The sequence below is a fragment of the Xenopus laevis genome, chromosome 7L (genome assembly GCF_017654675.1).
Source record: "Xenopus laevis strain J_2021 chromosome 7L, Xenopus_laevis_v10.1, whole genome shotgun sequence".
Taxonomy (NCBI): Eukaryota; Metazoa; Chordata; class Amphibia; order Anura; family Pipidae; genus Xenopus; species Xenopus laevis.
Genome location: NC_054383.1, coordinates 63881498 through 63902268, shown reverse-complemented (window position 1 = coordinate 63902268; position 20771 = coordinate 63881498). Strand labels below are relative to the sequence as shown.

At 40.1% G+C, this 20771-nt stretch overlaps 1 protein-coding gene across 1 annotated transcript in view; it reads right to left on the bottom strand.

The window, feature by feature from the left end:
• dtx4.L (deltex 4, E3 ubiquitin ligase L homeolog) overlaps positions 1-16539 on the bottom strand; it is a 34858-nt gene extending 18319 nt beyond the window's left edge. Inside the window, exons 1-7 of the mRNA XM_018224770.1 lie at positions 16495-16539; positions 16000-16303; positions 5096-6533; positions 4926-4987; positions 4661-4813; positions 2935-2996; positions 16-117 (exon numbers count right to left, since the gene is read on the bottom strand). Of these exons, the coding sequence (XP_018080259.1) occupies positions 16-117; positions 2935-2996; positions 4661-4813; positions 4926-4987; positions 5096-6533; positions 16000-16303; positions 16495-16539 (2166 nt within the window). The remainder of the gene's footprint in view (positions 1-15; positions 118-2934; positions 2997-4660; positions 4814-4925; positions 4988-5095; positions 6534-15999; positions 16304-16494) is intronic.
• Between the last annotated feature and the right edge of the window lie 4232 nt (positions 16540-20771).

The window sequence follows — 20771 nt, the reverse complement described above, 5'->3', positions numbered from 1 at the left end:
CTTATGACTACCTACCTTGTACAATTGGGCCAGACAGCGCACATGATGGCTATGAGAGCAACGATATAACTTGCCCACCTTCCCATCTGCTAGAGGTTTCAGACACAAAACACAATCCTACAAGCAATTGAATAGAAACATTAAAGAGTGTGACAAATGCTAAGCTTCAAAGTTTGATATGTGTTGATATGAAAAAGAGAAATATTTAATGACAAAATATAGAATTTTCTAGAAAACACAAGTTTAGCAGTATAATACATTTAGTTGAAGTATTTTTCATTATTCTATTTTTTGTAATTACAAAATATCTATATAGCAAGCGTTAAAAATTAAATCTCTTTTACTTTCTAGCTATTAGGCTAGCCCCACCAGCTACTACTATAGCACCCCCCCCCCCTCCCCAGGAAGGCCAGCCTCATAGTTTAAAGAGAAGGCTAAAGATCTAGTAAGGAAGATCTAGGCTTGTGAGGTTACTATGACAGAAACTGGATTATTGTCTGCTACACACAAATATCTAGATATATTGGTGGGACCCACAGGGTGGGGACACAAAGTTACTTCTTGGGTGGGTTGTAGGCCTAGAATCATCTGCCCCAGCCCCCTTCAATTTGCATCCCTGGATCAACACCACCTACAACATTAATTTATATGCTTGTGCACCCCCTCTGGTGACATCAGAGATAAGTGGGTCAGCCATGGGGCCACCAGCATGGTGCGTGGGGGTATATAAGGGATTGCAGCATGGCAGGTCGGACCAGGTCCAGGTCCAGGTTGGAAGCGGGTGGATTACAATCTTTGCAGGTCAAAAACTCTTGACCTGTGCATGACTAAAGCCTAAATCACTGGGGGGTGCCAACAGTGCAGCTCCTGCCGTGAGCCAAGGTGAGAACCTTGCCTCAGGGTGGCAAGGAGCGGCTAGTTACCAGGCGAGGAAAAGAACACGTCTGGTAACTTTAAGAGCTGAATTTCCATTTTTTAAAATGGAAATTTAGCTCTGCTAGTGCTCTCCACACTTTAAAAAAATGCGAGCACGCGTTGGCTGGGGGGAATCGAAGACAGAGAAGCAACAGAAGAAGAATGCTCCATGGTGATTGGTGAGAAGTACCCTGGGAAGGATTGTCTGCCCCTAGTATCAGGTAAGTGATTACAATTACTGAGGGAAATCTAAAAATTGGCACCTCCCAGCAATTAAGACTTTATCACCCCCCCCAGAGATTTAGGGGCAAATTCACTAAGATTCGTAGTTGCGCCAGGCGTAACTTCGCCGCACTTCGCCACACTTCGCCAGGCGTAGTTTCGCCAGCGCTTCGCAAATTCACTAAAATCCGAAGTTGTGCTCAGGGGTAGCGTAAGGTTGCGAAGTTGCGCTAGCGTTGATTTGCTAAGTAAAGCGAAGTTACGCTAGCGAAGGCTAATTTGCATACGGCGCGAAATTCAAATTTCAATGGAGGAATACGTATCAGCACTACAAATGGCTAGAAAACCTTCAAATCATCAAATAAAATTTTTATTTTGCCCTACACATGTGCCCACTGTCTAGGTAAGTTGCCATGAGTCAGGAAATGTAGGGGGGAAGGAGGGGAGCCCCTAAAAATTTTTCGATCTTTTTCAGCCTATCACCCATAATGTAGAAAACACGCCAGCGTTTTTTGGGACTTAGAAAAATTTTTGCCTTTTTTTGAAACAATCCCTATCTACTCTATTGCGCTTCGCCAGGTCTGAGGTGGCGAAGGAAGTCTAGCGTAAAAGGTAGCGTTCAGTACACTGCGCGCGTTAGTGAATTTGCGTAGTTACGTCGCTAGCGAAACTTCGCCAGGCGTAAGGGTGCGAAGTAACACTAGCGAAACTACGCCAGCGTTCGTTAGTGAATTTGCGCAGTAACGAAAATGACAAACGCTAGCGAAGTAACGCTAGCGAAGTAACGCTAGCGAAGTAACGCTAGCGTTCGGCGCTTAGTGAATTTGCCCCTTAGACTTTCCTTCTCCATTAAAGAATTACTGCAGTATTCAGTGTTTATTATTGGGCTACATCACTGCTTTTTAAGCTTGGTTTCCCAGATGTTGGTGGGCTAAAAGGGCTAAAATTACAATTCAAAATATTATTATATTGGATCCGTTATCCGAAAACCCGTGGTCCAGAGAGCTCCTAATTATGGAAAGTCTGTCTCCCATAAACTCCATTTTATCTATATAATCAACTTTTTTAAAAATGATTTCCTTTTTCTCTGTAATAATAAAACAGTAGCTTGTACTCGGTCCCAACGAAGATAAAAGTAATCCTTATTGAACCAGCCTATTGGGTTTATTTAATGTTTACATGAGTTTCTAGTAATGGAGAGCCAAATTATGGAAAGATCCATTATCTGGAAAACCCCAGGTTCCATACCTCTATTTTAAAATCACACACAGGTACATTAAAGACTGATTAAGTGTCAGTCCAGCAAAGATAGTGAATTTATCTGAATATTATCCCCAAAAAAATTGGATTCAGCATTGTTACGGTTACCCTGTATATAAAAACACAATTTTGGTTGGCATTGCTGCCTTGTATGCTGTGTTACAGTATGTTCTCCAAACAGGTTCAATTATAATGGTAGGTTCTATATTTTGCACCATGCTCCATAACCATTGCACCTCATACTATAAGCAGCAAAATTTCTTGAAAAAAAAACAAAACATCAAGATCATGGCAAGTAATCCAACAATCGGTGGAAAATGCAAAAGAAGGCAATTTCACTCGATTAAGCCGCATTGCTGCAAGTAATAGATTTTACTTGCAGTGATCTTAGTGTTATACCATGAAAAGTCTTTTTCTGGACAATCTGTGGTTCCGCGATTTACTCATGAAGACAAATCTTACAGTGTGCCATCAAACTAAAGTCAGATTTTACAGGTCACCAATTTATTCTAGGTATTTAAAGAAACTGTCTCTCACCTCCATTAAAGGAATCTTCACTTTCTGCAAAAACTGCTTGATTATTTCTTCTGGCTTCTTGCCTGAAAGAAAAGGAAGAGCATAAGAACAACGGAAAAGGGTATTTCTATAGACCTAGAGGTCTCCACCCACGGTAGTTTGGACAGTGTCAGTACCCTGAAGAACATTGCCAAGCACCCCAGGGCACTATTTAATCAGAAGCCAGCACTGAATGAAAGGGGTTGTTCACCTTTGAGATAACTTTTGGTATGATGTAGAGCAGTGCTGTCCAACTCCTGTGGTATTGAGGGTCAGAATTTTTCTGGCCTACGTGGTAGAGGGCTGATAATGGAAGCTAGTGCTGTACTGACCATGTTTTAAATTGAAAATTGTAAGTCATATTAAAAAAACCTTATATACATACTGTATGCCTCCTCCTCCACTGTGGATAACACAGCACCCCCAGCACATGATTAAACATCTAAGGGCACACGAACGAGAATTTCCAAATGCTAACAATACCCCAGAACAAACCCTACCAGGCTCACATCCCTCAAGGAGCAAAGGGCAGACAGAGTATGACATACACAGAGTATAGTGCAGACAGAGTGTGGCACACACAAGCAGAGTAGGGCAGGCAGAGCGTGGCACACACAAGCAGAGTATGGCACAAAAAGGGAGCATAGGGCAGGCAGAGTATGGCACACACAGGGAGCATAGGACAGGCAGAGTATGGCATGCAAAGGTAGCATAGAAAGGCAAAATAAAACACAAGACAGGGAAACCTCAGGACCACTCTAAGATGAATTTTTCATACTGGGCTACATACAGTGACACAATGCTGGTGCCCCAAAAGCAGTTTGTATGAGGTATGAACAATGCAGAGGGAATTACAGGTGTGAACAATGCAGGGGGGATTACAGTATGAATTTGAGGTGTAAACAATGCAGAGGCCAGTTAATCTCAGTACGGACATCTTTAAAATCTTATACCAGGTAAGCAGGCACAGCAGGCAGACTTTCATGTGGGGGCCACACAAAGGGGAATTATATTGTACAGAATTATATTCTGAGACAATTTGCAATTAGTTTTCATTTGTTATTATTTGTGGATTTGGAGTTATTTAGCTTTATATTTAGCAGCTCTCCAGTTGGCAATTTCAGGAATCTGGTTGATTGAATCCAAATTACTCTAGCAACCATGCACTGATTTGAATAAGAGGCTGGAATAAAAAAATGAGAGGGCCTGAATAGAAAGATGAGTAATAACAATACATTTGTAGCTTTGCAGAGCATGTGTTTTTAGATTGGGTCAGTTACCCCCATTTGAAAGCTGGAAAAAGTTTAAAGAAAACAATAAAGAACTATAAAAAGTAAGTACCAACTGAATAGTTGCTTTGACCATTTTATATCATACTAAAAGGGAACCACCACTTTAAGGACAGTAAAACAGATGTAGTACTGATTGTTAATGGCACACGCGGCACTTCGTATTCCGAAGTCGTCCGAAGTTTCCTCATGAGGCAAATTCGGAATACGAAGCGCCGCGTGTGCCATGCCGCAGGAGACTTTTCATTATAGCCGGCGCAAGACAGAGGGAAGGTGTTCGGGGAGATTGATCGCCGCAAAGACGAGGCGATTAGTCTCCAGGCGACTAAATCTCCCCGAATCGCCCAGTGTGCCCCTACCCTTAAGAATAGCCAAAGCAATGAAGCCATAATTTAAAAGGAGCAGAAATTAATACTCACCTTTCTTGTTATATACTTTCCGACAAGTCCCCAATACACCTGGTACAGGTTTGATGTCTTTATTTCGTATACGTGGGGGGGATAACACAGGAGAACTTGAAATAGAAAGGCAAACAGGAAACCCTGCTGAACTCATTAAAAGGCCACCAATACCTGAAATACAAACAGATTTATAACTATGTGATTCAAATCAAGGTTTTGATTTTAAGTCTGATCATATATCACAAATCAAAACCATTGATATAAACCATTGTTGCCCAGTTACCTGCAAGTGCAGGCTTGATAATTCCCGAACCTTTCATGTTGCAAAGAGGTACTGGGAGGATTCTGTTAAAAGAAATCACAGAAAAATAAGTAAATAAATAAATAAATATATATAAGGTATTAATTGACATTCATTTAAGCTGTCAAAGCCATCAAAGTAAGCATCTTTACCTTTCTTTTCCTTTGGCTACATCTGTACGTTGGGAATTACTCTTCTGGACTCCTATAGTCTTCGTGTTTAATTGTTGTACTGGCCAGCTAGATGATTTTATACTGTGTACTAAAATGCACTGAGGACAAGTGCAAGGTGAACTTTGAATAACCAACGGAATTCCATGGTTGTTTTCTACTATGCGTTTCTGATCATCTGATTTATAGAAAGATGTATCCAATATGTACTTAGCATCATCAAATCTGGAATCAGATTTACCATATCTAAGTTGATTGTGACTATGTCTATAATTAGACCTATTCAATACAGGGTTAGAAACCTCAGTTCCAGAGTGAGGCCTAATTAGTTCAATACAAGAGTCATTTGGTGTAGAACCTAACCTAACCAATTCAGGCTTCTGATCAACTGGTCTAAAGTCAGACCTGGATAAGCCAGGTTCAGTGTTCAATCCTACTAAAAAAGGATTATAATTAGATTCAGAATTTACTTTATCTACTCTACAGTCTGCCATTTTATAGTCTGACCTGAGCATTCTGGGCTTTAAGACATTTCTAGAGTCAGAAACAAATGGTTCAGACACTTTGTTAGGTCCACCCACTGAAACTCTGACCATTTCTCTACTAGAAATCATACTTTTTCCTTCAGAATTCACTAGTATTGGGTTCAAGTTAGGACGTATGGGTCTGGGACTGAATGCTCTGGACTGATTATTAGATTGTTCATGATCAGAGTTAAAGAGTCTTGCTGTAGCGTGCATATGGTTAGTGTTGGAAGTCACAAATATACCATTACCATTTATGACATCGTTACAAGGCACTGGACCAGAACAGACATTCGCCTGTCCATTACTAAAGTTTAAAGGTAAATGGCTATGGTTCATTACTTCAGTTTTGAGATTTGCAATTCCATAAATACTCAGGTTATTTTCCCCACTGGTTTCATTCACTAGAACCTGGTTAGTGTTTAGAAGGCTTGAGTTCACCCTTTCTTGATTTGACCTGTATGGTTCACTTGAGCTGGCTTTCCCATGTCCAAAACTAGGTCCAATGCTGGGATTCCCTTGTGTTAAGTTAAAAAATGTTTCTTTTTCACAGTTTCTGATCCTATTCGAAAATCCAGTTGCAAAATTGGATTTTGCTATTCCATATTTTTTCTCTGATGAAGGATAAGAGGCATGGGTCCGGACTCGAACCCTTACCCTCTTTTGTGATGCAAAGTCCAAGTGGGTCATTGTTTGGAAGCAAATATGGGAGCCAGTGCAGGATTCTCCAAGATGAACTCCTAGCTGCTTTCTTTCAAGTGCCTGATGGATCAGAGCTGATAATCTTGTTTCTAATGGGACCCATTGTGTTGGATTAACTTCTCTTTCCCATGTGACACCTTGTCCTGGTGCACTGGATATAGGGAAAATCACTCTTCTAACCGGAAACAAAATCCCTGCAGAGAATAAGGGAACAGGCAAAGGTTATAATTTTTCCACAATTTTTCATTAATAAAAATATTTCTGTGTTTAAATGTGCTTCAGATTAGTGCAGTTTTCTGTAAGATTTAAAACTGCTGAGAGGCCGTTTCTTTTGATTTGCTAAGCTTGTGCTAAAAATTGGCTGGCTTCACTTCCATGCATGCTCTCAAAATGAAATGTGCGGGTGATTCTTAAATGATAAGTAAACCGTTAAAATAAGATAATGTAAATTTAATGAGGGTGATATTCTATGAACTTTTGCAGTGTACATTTGTTTTTGTTTTTAAATAATAGGATACAAGTACTGTTAATATGAATACATTTTGTAAAGTGTTGGTCTGATGTTCTTCTGGTTAGGAAAGTTTTGAGAAAGGTTTCTAATTTTTTTTTCTAACCATAAGAAAATCAGACCAGCCCTCTTTCTTTCTCCTGACAACTTCCTTGACTACTTGGTGGTCAGAAAGTTTGGAAACTGACCATCAGGTGTCGCTGTGCACATGTTAACAGTACATGTATCCCTTAATATCTCAGAATTAAAAAAAAAACAAAAACATGAATGTACATGTAATGGGACAGTTCTCGACAGAGATTTTGAATACAGAGGCACTCCCAGAATATATGTACTATTGTGCCTGTGGCCACAACAGTCGCCAGCATAGTGGATGCTTTAGTGTACATGTGGGCCATCAATTGTGGGGTGAGGTACCTACTCAAAAACAACACCGAGCTGTTTTCCAAATGGTTGGCATACTTTGTGGCTTGTTTGACACCTCTAAATGCTGCTTCCCAGTTCTTTATATCTAGCTGAATATGGAGATCTTTTTCCACATTTAAACATGGGTTTCCCTTTTTGGGGGGGTCGTCAACAGTTATCAACAGATTGTGGAGTGAACGAAAGGCAAAAGATTGAGGTTTCTTTTTAATCCATACCCAGAGTAGATCTCAGACTGTCTGGAGCTGCGTTGGGTATCTGTGGGGTGCTCGCTCGGGGTTGTCCCAAAGCAAACATTCCAGATGTTGTGGCAGGGTGCCTTGTATTTCAATTTGCAGATATCGTTTGGTAGAGAAGTACTTAATTGCTTCTAAAATAGAGTATTTATGTATATTAGGCACTCCCAGGCCACACTTATCAATGGGCCGGTATAGTGGGTCATTAGCAATTCTTTTAATTCTTTAATACTTTTAAGAAGCATTACATGAGAGTAAAGGAATTGACCTTAGTAAGAAAAGTAATATGCTTCTTACCCATCTAAGACATGTAAGTAAAGAAAGTTTGAGAAACATCTTATTGTGGTTGCATTTGTGGAGGGTATGGAACAATCTGGTTAGTTTAATTCCCAGGTAGTCAAGGTAATCTGTACGCCAGTCAAAGGCATAGGACTGCTTCAGGACAAACAGCGCCTCCAGGCTAATATCTATAGGTAGGGCTTGCATTTTGTCAGTATTCATTTTGTAGTAAAAGACTGCTGCAAAGTCCTATAAGATTTGGATAATATGTGGGATTAAGATTTGCAGGTCTGTTGTGGCTATTATCAGGTCATCCACATAAAGCCCTATCTTGTGTTGTGGCATGGATAGTTTTGGCTGTTTCTCCACAGGATAAACATAGGACAGTTTCTCCATCAGTAGTGGTGTCAGGGAGAGCTTGGGGGACATCAATTTCCATGGCCGCTCAATGTATTTAAAGTATATGGGGAGTCGCTACAATCTGCCTCTCTCTGTATAATGTTTTTAGGATCTGGAGGCGTAGTACTTGGAAGTTACGGTACCGTTATTTAAAACGTGCTATACACACACGCACGCCCCAAATAAGCTACTGGCTTTTCAACAGTGTGTTTTAGCTGTCATTGAGATTTCTGATACCACCCATGCCTCTTCCTATTTATGTCAGTTTAAATTGCCAGACACAGCAGATACAATCAGTTTTCATAATAAAAACCCAAGAGCATTTTGATAAACACCTGTATTAGCCATAAGGGCTGTGACAACGTTTTCAGTTTTTACAAACGAATTTCTGTACAGGACTCCGATGGATAATTGCTATTAACTGCTGCATTTAGATAAACAAAATAATTATCTGTGAGGGAATCCAGAGATATATAGGAGACAAACTGCCGAAAGCAGGTGTAGCAGTGACAGGTGGGCCCCTGGTAAGAAATAGCAATTACAAAAATAAGAGATGCTGCCTGTAATGGTTATATATGCCTTAGTTAGGCAATGTGTTCCCATATTGCTCTAAAGAAAACAGTGACAGGTGATATGCGAGTTTTAAATGTCAATATATTTTGCCTTAGCACAACAGCAGTTGAAATGCCATATGTATCGTAGAGAGCAAGTTCCGATAGTCTGAAACTATAGGGTATGTTTTTTTAGCTTCTGATGGAGTGTCGGGAGCCACGAAACGTGTAAAGTGGGTAGCCCACATTAGAGGCATTCTGATGTGATTTTTAATGATTACTTAATAGATTTTAATTTTTTAACTCATGGATACTGGCTTCCCTGGTGCTTTTTATAGTCAAGCAGTGCAGTGATAAAACAGAAGATAGCACCACTATTTTTACAATAAGGTAACAATATCTTAGATACAGATTTAGTCTTTATGAAAATGTACAAATATTATTGAACTGTCATATGAAGGGGGCAGGTGTAGCAATCTAGAAGACTGATATTAATTGTGGGAAGTCTTTGCTAGACATGAGCAGTATTTCCATAACAGAGTATAATAGCCAGGGTCCCTTCTGGCTGTGAGAAAAGTCCATTTTCCCAGGACATTATTAACGCTACTTATTGTCTGTGAACCCCCCACCCTCCTTATGCCTTTCCCCACCCCCTCTCTCTTCAGTTCGCCTTTCTCTTTCAGGGCATCTGTCTGTCTTCTATTCAAACCCCAGCTGCTTTCCCTCCACACCAGATTCCTTTATGTCCCCCCAGCGACTGGGACCTTGAGGTCAAACTTCCCCTCCCCCGAATTGATGACGACCGATGGAGACCTGTATGTCCTTTAAAGAAGGATAGTAATGAATACAACTTACACGCAGCATTAAAAAAAATTACTTTTAATGTTTTTCTATTTGCCATATCATAAAGAGTAAAGCTAATGTTTACTCACAGCTCTTGTGTAATAAACAATCGCACAGCACAGGTTCCTAAGATACTGGGTCATAAAGGGATATTGAGTTATTTAGATGTGTACAAGGGCCTTTTTTTAAATTCTCAATGGAATTTATATCCCATTAATACAGATCAAATTTTTTCACTGCTTTTTTTTTTTAAATACAGCAACACTTTGCATTGATCTATTCTAGTTTTTAAAAAGTTAGCTACAGAATAAGTAAGGGAAATACAAGTGATGTGTAGATGACGACTAATAGCAGCCTATAAATATACCTATCTTGAGGTGGGCGGTATCGGGCTGTTCCGATTGTGGGCCTAGGGCCCAACGATTGGTTCACAACGAGGTGAATACGGATGGTCGGATCGAGGGCCACATAAATGATTTAAGCTGTCAGTAGATTATATTGGCCTGTGTATGGAGACACCTTTACTTCTTTATCCACAGATCAGGTGGATACCAGGCATGGGTGCTTACTTATATCACTAGCAATGCATGTTAACATAAAACACAATGGATTATATTTTTAGAGCACCACACTAGCATTTGAAAATCTATATTAATATGCTTTAAGTTTCCCAATCTGTTTGCACAGCACAATAGCTATTGTACACTGTCATAGATGTAAAATGTGTTAAATTAATTGTATTCCAGAACTTGCAACTTAATATGCTAGTTGGTTATGCTAGTATGACTCATAAAAAAGTACAGTAACTATGAATAATGAATAATCTTGAAAACTATTCTCCACTAATGCTTCTTCAAAATTGTTACAACCTCCATATACCCCTACAAGTTAATCCAGAGAAAGACAAAGACCACAGCCAGTAAGCAGACAATAAAGCCTCAAAGAGGAATGAAATGCTACCAACCCCCCCCCCCCACCACCACCACCAAAAAAGTCAATTGAATCCATTCCTCCTTTGTTTTCTTTTGGTCAGTCCATAATGAATATATGATCTGGCAGTATTTGGTTATGTTTTATCAAAATGGAAGCCAGTGTCTTACCACTGTAAGTGTATTCCAGAATAGAGTCCTGCAGCGGGTCGGTTACCAGCGGGTTACCCGTAAAAACCTGCGGTACCTTGCGGGTTGCGGATAGAAGTTCCGGGTGTGGGTATAGACGTGGGTCGGCAGTTCTGCGGGTCTTCTCAATAGAGATATTTACTTTTCTGGTCACGTCTACTTCCGATGACGTCACCAGGGCCGTTCCTGCCACGAGGCAAGGTGAGCACCTTGCCTTAGACGGCAGTAAACGGCCAGTTACAAGGAGCGGCAAAAAACTGGCTAGTGCAGAAAGCACAGTACGCACTGATTGCACCAGCGATACCGCCCCTTTTGACCCGCTCCTAAACTTTTAAGCGCGGAGCGGGAGAGGGGGCGGCAGCAGCCCACAGATCGCCCCTGGACGTCACTTCCGGTTTACAATGACAGCACTTCCTGTTTCACTCCTTTTTTTCTGGTCATGGCTACTTCCGATGATGTAATTTCCGGTTTGCAATGACAGCACTTCCTGATTCTTGATGGTCAGCGGGTTGCGGATAAGGTACTTGGGGGTCGGGTTGCGGGTCCAAGCGGGTAAGAATTCGGTTTGCTGGTCCGGGTTGCAGGTTTCAGGTACGGGTACGGGTCCCAAAAAATGGACCCGCGCAGGACTCTATTCCAGAACTCCGCCCTTATTGCAAACAATCTTTCAGATTCACTAGGCCTAGAACCTGGACAATACAAGTTTCCACTACACAAGATCTTCATTGTATTCAGCTTCAGTGTTGCACTGCGTTTAGCGATTCACTGCGGAACTAGGTGTACTATCCGATAACTATAGGACTGCATTTGTGTGATGGAAAGCATGAAAGATGCACCACATGAAGAACACCCACGTGTTAACCAAGTGATCTACTATCTAGCTTATTTGTTTTTGCTTTATTCTGTAGTTTAACTTGTTTTAACCTGTGGCCTGTCAGCAGACTTGCATCTCTGCCTGCCACCTGCCCTGATGTCTGGTTTGTTACTTAGCATGCCTCTCTGCTTATGCCTGCCTGAAGTCTGGCTCAGTATTTGTTTGCGCAACAAGCTGGTCACCTTAAAGGTCATCATATATCATGTATTGTTTCCCCTACCCTAAGTGCAGGCAAAGAACCCCCCCCCCCACACACACACACATCTAGTGCTCTGCTGCCTGCAGTGGAAGGGAGCTCGGATGCAGATGGCTATGTTGGGGCACAGCATACATAATCAGTGAGTCTCTTAGTTCACAAATTATGAGCATGATGTATGATTGGCGATAATGCTGTAATTCATGTACCCCAACATGGCCGCCCACACCAGCAGCTCACTGCCAGTGGGTGTGGCATAGCGATAGCGAGGTTGGTTTTCTTTGTAAAATACTTTTGTTTCCCCAACCAGAGTGCAGGCTCTATTAGCCCTCAACTCCAGGAAACAAGTTTTGTACAATTTGTGCCCTTCAAAACTAACTTTATATATGATGGAGACAACAGTATTTGTATCAAAATCAGTGATACCTAAATTTGCACCAAAGTTTGTGACCCACTGACAGGAGAAAACATCTTACAGTCTCCAAATTTCTAAATTACACTCAATCCAAATACTCACTCCATGCATCAGTGGCCTTGTGCCTTTATACGACAAGGGAACATCCTTATGGCTTCCTATAGGTTTAGTTTTTACAATAGTGTGTTCTGTATTTTCTATACATAAGGAAAACTTAATTGCATTTGCTGTGGTTATCTGAATTGTGCTGTTTAGAAGGGGTGCATACATTTTAAACTGATTTCCATGCAGCTGGGACTGAACTGTTACATTAGTGAATAATAAAGGAACAGCTGTTCTGTCTAGGACCCCTGCCCTGACCTCAAACAGAAATGACTTTCCATGAACACTGCATAGAAATCCAGATACATTTCTGGATGGATTTATAACCAGCATCTATAAAAGTCGAAGTCAGAACTCAAGGTATTCACCTCTGTTACAGACAAAAGATTCCACTTATGTTTCACAAGCTGCACCTCTCTGCATATAAGCCTTTTCCCCCTGTATTACTGCTTTTACATTTTCTGCCGGAAAAAAAAGTGTATCTTTATGTACTAAATGCAGGTATGGGACCTGTTATCCACAATGGTTGGGACTTGGGGAAATCCAGAGTAGGGATATTTTCACATTTCACTTTTTCATTTGGATCTCCATACCTTAAGTATGCTAAAAAATAATTTAAACATTAAATAAACCCAATGGGAATGTTTTGCTACCAGTGTGGATTAACTGTTTCTTTGTTGGTATCAAGAACAGTGAGTCCTCGAGTTACGTAAACCCAACTTACATACAACTCACATAAACGGGGGCAATTACAGTAACATACTATGGTTTGCTTGACTTTTATTAGCATTTAGCTTTAATAAACCACCTGCCCAAATCCCCTCTATGTGTTGTCTACCAGAGCCGGGTCAACCTGACCAGGTGCCCTAGGCAACCTGGTGGGCCACGGCGCCGGCTCTGTGCTCGCTTGACTGCACCGGCGCGCATGCGCGAGATTACGCTCCGCCGCGCATGCGCAAAATGTGTCCGCGCATGCGCAGAATAGCATTTATGCGCAAGCCACCAGTGGCAGTCGGGGAGAGACGGGACCGGACACGGGGTAGGTGACAGAGCAGGTACGTGCCTGGCGCCCCCTCAGCTTTGCGCCCTAGGCACGTGCCTACTCTGCCTACCCCTAGTTCCGGCCCTGTTGTCTACTGCGGAGCAGAGAAAGGTAAAAATAAATATGCACAGAAAGGTAAAAATAAATACTATGTTAAAACATCTGTCTAAGTTGCATTCAATAAGTAAATGTATATGTTTTAACTTACATACAAATTAAATTGAAGAACAAACTTACAGACCCTGTCTCATACTTAACCCAGGGACTGCCCGTACAAGGTTCTGTTTTGTTATTACAGAGAAAAAGTAGATAATTTTAAAAAATTTTTAATTATTATCTTAAAACTGAGTCTATGGGTAATGGCCTTCCCGTAATTTTCTGGATAAAGGGTTTCCCGATAATGGATTCTCTACCTGAACAAAATTAGGAAAGCTTCAACTTTCTTGATGTTATGCCCTAATAAAACAAATTCAGAGACAATAGTCACATAAAAAAAAACTTAGATGTAGTATAGCTTAGTATACTTAAAACACCTTTGAGATGTATAATGCCTAGTCTTTCAATTAAAAATATACATAATTCATTTTGCCATTTTAAAGCACTAATGGAATACTGTGTTTTTGTTTTTTTTTACTAAACTCACAACCCTTCTCTCCTTATAAACAGAGTAAATTATTCAGAGGGAGATAAAGTGATGTGAATAAACAAACCCTTATCTAAAATATTTGTTATGGCAATAGCACATGGGGAAAAACACCTAATCATTGCACTGAATGAGGGTTGCCACCTGGCTGGCATTTTACCGGCCTGGCCAGTAAAAATTATGGTTGATCCCAATGTTATTAATAGGGAAAAAAGATAAATATATAGGAAGGCCGGTAGTTTTTTCTAGAAAAGGTGGCAACACTACTCACATTACATTAAAAATGCCTGCAGGTAGGCAACAAGTAACCCCCTGTGCCATTGCCCTTAGGCCTTGGATCTGATCTGTTTATTTGATGACTATTTTCTTTTGAAGCTTTTGCTACACATCTGCATGCCGTAAATCGTAAATGCTTAAATACGCAATAGGGGTAATTTATTAGAAGGCAGTGTGCAAAGTGCAAAATTGGCAGCAGCCAGCCATTTTTGGCACTTTGCACACTGTATTCCTGCTAAAAGCCTTAGGGTTGGCTAAGTTGTACTAAAATAAGTAGAGCTATGAATGCTAAACTGTGTGTTGCCACATGGTGTACATTTCATAAACTGGTGTCAGCTTAACTCTGGAGAGGTAACCCATACCAGAAAATCTAAATTTTGCTTTCAATTGTCTTTCTGAGGTGGATTTACTGATAATTATATGGAATTATCTGTATCTACTGGTTGCTATAGGTTACTAATCCATAGTAAATATACACCAATTTCTTAAATCCCCAGGACTGTATATCCACTTCATTGTAACATAGAGCTCCATATAACAATAAATGTACATAACATGGATATACAATAAAAAATGTACAGAGTATCCACACATCTTTGACACAAACACAACTAGTGCACATAGCACTTCTGTGAAACACTGAATGGTGGACAAGTATCGTAAATGGTCCAGCCACATTTCACTAAGTGCCATATGTACAGTCAGTACATCCTACTTTGGGATCAATATGCCACAACTCCTACCTCATCATCATCATTTATTTATATAGCGCTGTCAAGATACGCAGTGCTTTACCTGTCAGTGAATGCATCTCTGACCAGCCCAAAAGAGGCAGATGCATAAAGCACTATACTAGATGGTAAAAAAAAAAATATTATAATAAAAAAATAGCCTTGGTGGCATTCAAATAATAAAAGCTATTGCCCAGAACTGTGTTTTAAAAGATTCTAGGAAAGAAAACATTGCAAATGGTCTTTTCCCTGTGATGAAGAAACAAACATTAAGGGTTACAGGTGCTATCTAAACTAAAATATATGGTCCAAATTACCGTAGCAACCATGCATTGCTTTGAATAAGAGACTTCAATATGAATAATAGAGGGTCTGAATAGAAATATAAGCAATAAAAAGTTGCAATAAAAATAAATGTGTAGCCTTACAGAACATTTGTTTTTAGATGGGGCCAGTGACCCCCATTTGAAAGCTGGAAAAAGTCAGAAGAAGGCAAATCATTAAAAACCTATACAAAATAAATAATGAAAAGTTGCTTAAAAATGGTCATTCTATAACATCCTAAAAGGTAAACTGCCCCTTTAACACAAAAGGCTGTCACGACCATTATGCATAAACCTTCCTATATACAATGCAGGAGTCGAGAAAAATAAACACACAATGACAAGAAACACTATAAACAAGTTTACTAGTAATCCCCTTCCCCCTTTTATTCATTAACATTTTGGAAATAATCACAGCTCCAGTTGCTAGCTCCCCAACAGTTTGTTATATAAAAAAGGTAAGCGCACATTTAAACAACTGCCATTTGTAATTGATAATATAGAGCATCTATTTGCATCAACAAGCGAAAATTCCGTAACTCGAACATTTCGAAGCGCCATGAGCGATATATACCTCTATATATCTATATATGTATACCTCTATATACATGTACACCTGTCCCACATCCATCACATTGTTATACTATTCATAGTAGCCAGACCAGCTATCCCAAAATAAAGTGGTCACTATTATTACTTACCAGTATCCAATTTAAACTGGTTCATCGAAATGAGGTCCAGGATGTAGGAGGTCAAACGTGGATCTGCTTCTCCCAGACTAACAGAGGTTGCACGCGGCGTCTCCTGTATCACCTGCTCCACGTAGGATGTAACCTGTGGACTGTAAGGTTTCCAAAATGTCTCGTCCTGCCATTCCCAAACCACCACTGTTCCCCGGTCCAACATCTTTAGTGTGGTAGTTACTGAGAGATCCACAGAAGAATATTTCTCGCCCTCTTTGCCAAATGGGACTTTACAACAACGAGTTCTTCCGGCCGTCAAACCCTAGCGTGTTGCCAGACTAATGACGGGCCCATACTTTTAGAAATAAAGGCTTACGCAAGCTAGCATTGACGTTTTGCCCATACTCTAAGTTCTTCTCAAATCTCACACTCATATCTGCTCACAAGCCTCTGAACCAGAATTTCCGGGTCTGGAGCAATAAATGTTTGATATATCCTTCATTTGTAACCCACACGGTCTGCCTGAGACGCGTTCTCTCTTGTCTCGGTGAGCGTCATTTGTATAGTGTCTACTGTGCCACGGGCTGCTGAATCTTAGACATTCTATTAAACTCTACAAGGAGTGGGGGAAGGCGACAGACGAGGGTCTGACTTTTTCAAAACCTTTTCACTAAAAGCCCCCTCCTCCTCCCGGGCTCCAGGACAAATCTTGCCAAGCCTTTTGTGTATTCTGTCTCCTACTGGTCAATAGCTCCTCCTAAACGGTTTTTTTCACATTAGTTTTACTACTTTTGCTCTTTATATAAACCCTTTCTCTGATTTCTTTCTTTTTATTAATATTCTTTTCCTCCCTTACCCATCAACACTTTTTATTTTGAAATGGTGAAGTTGTCACTTTTTCTGACTTTCACACAGTCCCACAGCTCACTACTCACTGTCACACATTCAAACACATTCTTTCATTTGTCTTTTTTTTTTTTTTTTTTTAAAGAAAACCCTTTCATTCTTAACTGTTCCAGGCCATTTTTTGTTTTCTGTAACCTTTTCTCCAAACCCTGTGACTCCCTTTCATGTCCTCCCCCATTTCTTTCAGGCTTGTAGAATATTTTAGCTAAGTGGAGTTTTGCAGATCCTTAATGAGTTGGGGGCAGTGTGACCTCTTATCACCAGCACAGAGCCCAGAACTTCCCCCACTTTCCCATCATCTTTCCATTGTCAATATTCTGTGCCTTTTGAGACACATAAATTAGAAATTGCTGTTTAAACCCTTGGGAAAACTCAAACTGAATTGTGTCAGCTGGGAGTGTATTTATGTACAAGGTCTGACTGACTAAACCAGAGTATTAACAATATTATAGGTCTTTAAGGTAAGTACAGTAAGATGACATAAATAAGTATTTGCATTTATCAAAGTGAAGCAGAAGGTAAAACATTATTTGTTGAACTTTTTAGATTAACTTTCAGTATGATGTAGAGAGAGAGCGAGAGAGAGAGAGAGAGAGAGATTCTGAGACAATGTGCAACTGTTTTTGTTTTTTTATTATTTGTGGTTTTTGAGTTATTTAGCTTTTCATTTAGCAGCTCTCCGGTTTGCAATTTCTGGTTTCTAGGACCCACATTACCCTAGCAGCAATGCATTGATTTGAATAAGAGACTGGAATATGAATAGGAAATGACCTGAATAGAAAGATGAGTAATAAAAGTAAACATTAAATTTGTAGCCTTACCCCCATTTGAAAGTTGTCAGAGAGAGTCAGAAGAAGAAGACACATTAAAACAAATGAAAAAAGAAAATAAAGGCCAATTAAAAAGTCATTCTATAATTTTCTAACAGTTTGCTTAAAGGTGAACCACCCCTTCTTTATATAGCCAATTTTTCTGTAATCTAAATTATTGTTTCTACATCATTAATCTAATGACACATTGTGGTTTTCTTCCAGCAGATAAAATGCCAATGTGCTTCTTTCCACAGCATGGTAAACAGCAAAGAAAGGAATGGCATCCATCTGCAAGTCTGTGCATTGGGAGTTTAAGTGTGCATGTTTGGCCCTTAAATGCACACTTGATTGTTTTCAGGCAAAACCATCCATGAGCGTGCTGACAGGTGGATGCCATCCCTGTCCGTGCTAAAAACAGATGTGCAGGTCAGGAGTGCATGTCAGGAGTGCATGTCAGGAGTGCTTTGATATTTTCATCACTGGTGGGAAAATAAGATTTGTGTCATTAGCATAATGAAGTAAAAGCAAAGTGATCATTTTCGGCCAAAATCCACACCATCTGCACGCTGACAAGAGGGTGCCACTGCTGTAAGTGGTACCAGCAATGGAGCTGTATTTGGCTTGTGTGTCAGAATTTTGCAGGTGCTGTATCTGGCTTTAGAGCAAAGGCTTGCAAATGCTGCATCTAGCTTTTGTGGCTAGTGTTACATGCCCTGGCATCTGGATTTTGGGAATTCAAAGCCAAATGATGTGAGTAATGTAATTTAATAGCATAGATTCTAGAGAAGGGGATGGCATTTTCTATAGTTTTGACACCTATGGTAGCCCTACATAGACCCCCCTCCCTCCTCCCCCCAGCCTAACTGCTACCCCGGGCAAATGCCCCTAAGTTTTTACTTACCCCTCGGTGCAGATTCTGTCCAGCAGAGTTCACGGGCGCCATCTTCAGCCGATTCGGTAATCTTCGGGTCTTCTCCCGATGCATTGTCAATTTCTGTGAGTTTCGGCACATGCACAGTTGTCACAAAACAGAAAATTGCTCCAAAAGTGCCATATCTGCGCATGTGCAGTTGGAGCAATTTTCTGTTTCGTAACTGTGCATGTGACAAAACTCACGTAAATTGCCAAAGCGTTGGGAGAAGACCCAAAGATTACCGAAGCGGCTGAAGATGGCGTTAGTGAACTCAGCTGGAGAGAATCTGCACTGAGGGGTAAGTAAAGACTTAGGGGCATTTGTCCGGGGTAGCATATAGGCTGTGGGGGAGGCATGGGGGTCTATGTAGGGTAGGGGTTTTTTAACTGTAACTATAATAATCTAGCTAATTGTATCTGGGAACTGAGGTTTCCTAATTGCTCCAGCACAAAACAAAAACTGCAGTACTGTGTTGGCCAGTAGCAAAAATAACAAATAAAAAACAAACAAATACAAAAAGTATTGTAGAAAAGATACCTATACTGGCTAACAATAAAAATACATTTCAAGCTTTTGGGGCACCAAGGCCCCTTAGTCAGGCAAAATACCAATAAAAGCTAGAAAGGCACAGCTTATATACTGTTAGATCAGTAAAAGGTATTCATGGGCAATAAATTAGGAAGTTAAAGATAGATAGAGATTAAGGGGGTTATTTATCAAAGTCCCAATTTATCTCAATGGCGGCTGCTACAAACTCCACCGCAACCCGGTCGTGTTTTTAACGCTTATTTATTATTACATTTTCCAGAAAATCACCTTTTGCGGGAAAAGCTCAGATTGTCACGATATTTTTCAGAGTTTTCACCCGAAAGCTCCGAAAACATTGTGAAATTGCCCGAAACCCCCGACACAACCAAAAATCAATGGGACTGTTCCCATTGACTTTTATGCTACCTCGACAGGTTTGAAATGCCGTGTTTTTATATTCTGGCTTTTTAGACCTCGGGGTTTAATAAATTCCAAAAAATTTGTGATTTTTTTAAAAGTCTGATTTTATTAAAAAAATCACAAATTTTTCAGTTTTCGGGGAATTTCAGGTATTCGGAGCTTAGTAAATAACCCCCTAAAAGTAGAAGTAATACAATGAATTAGGGTGGGTTGTAAATAGTCCAGGAGTCTGGATTCAGTCAGGTCACATAGTCTGACCTGTATTATGTATTATCTCTACATTTAATCTCCATCTATTTGTAACTTCCTAATTTATTGCCCACGAATACCTTTCACTGATCTAACAGTATGTATGCTGTGCCTTTCTAGCTTTCATTTGTATTTTGCCTGACGAAGGGGCCTTGGTGCTCCGAAAGCTTGCAGTGTATTTTTATTGTTAGCTAATATAGGTATAATTTCTACAATACTTTTTGTATTTGTTTGTTTTTTTATTTACTAATTGCTCCATCAACTACAGCACATTAAATGGGTTTATTCATATTATCTGGATGGCAATTGGCACTGGTGGACGAAGTTTAAAATAGACCACATAATTACCACTACAACTATAAAGATGTTAGACGTCAAGATTTCAATAATGTTACATTAAAATCCTTGCTGTATATACATATTTACTACTTGCCTTTTGGAATCAACCAATGGACAAAATTTATCTGCAGAATCAGACCTATACATCTAATATCGCCTGGTATTGAAATTGGGAGCTTTTAACAGTGGATTCTATGACTCACTAATTTATATCTAAATGGGATTATATATATATATACTAGGGGCCCCTTGATCTAATCTGCATTGTCATTATTTTTATAGGTTAGGGTGTTTTTAATAATGCTGGCTAAAGGTATAATTGTTTTTTAATTGTAATTGACTTTTTCTTTAAAGGAGAAGGAAAGTCGTTTCACACTTGGGGGTGCCAAACGTTAGGCACCCGCAAGTGAATGTATATACTTACCTGAAACCCCGGGCCAGTGCTCCAATCAGCAGAAAAATGCACCGGCCCGGGTTATTCCAGCGAGCACCTCGGATCTCTCCTCTTCCAGCTTCTTTTTTCTTAAAATTTCCCAGGGCAGTTGCATGCGCAGTAAAATGGAAAAGCCAATTTTTTAGTAAAAGTTCAGCTTTTCACTCTAATGTGCATGCACAGCCGCAAG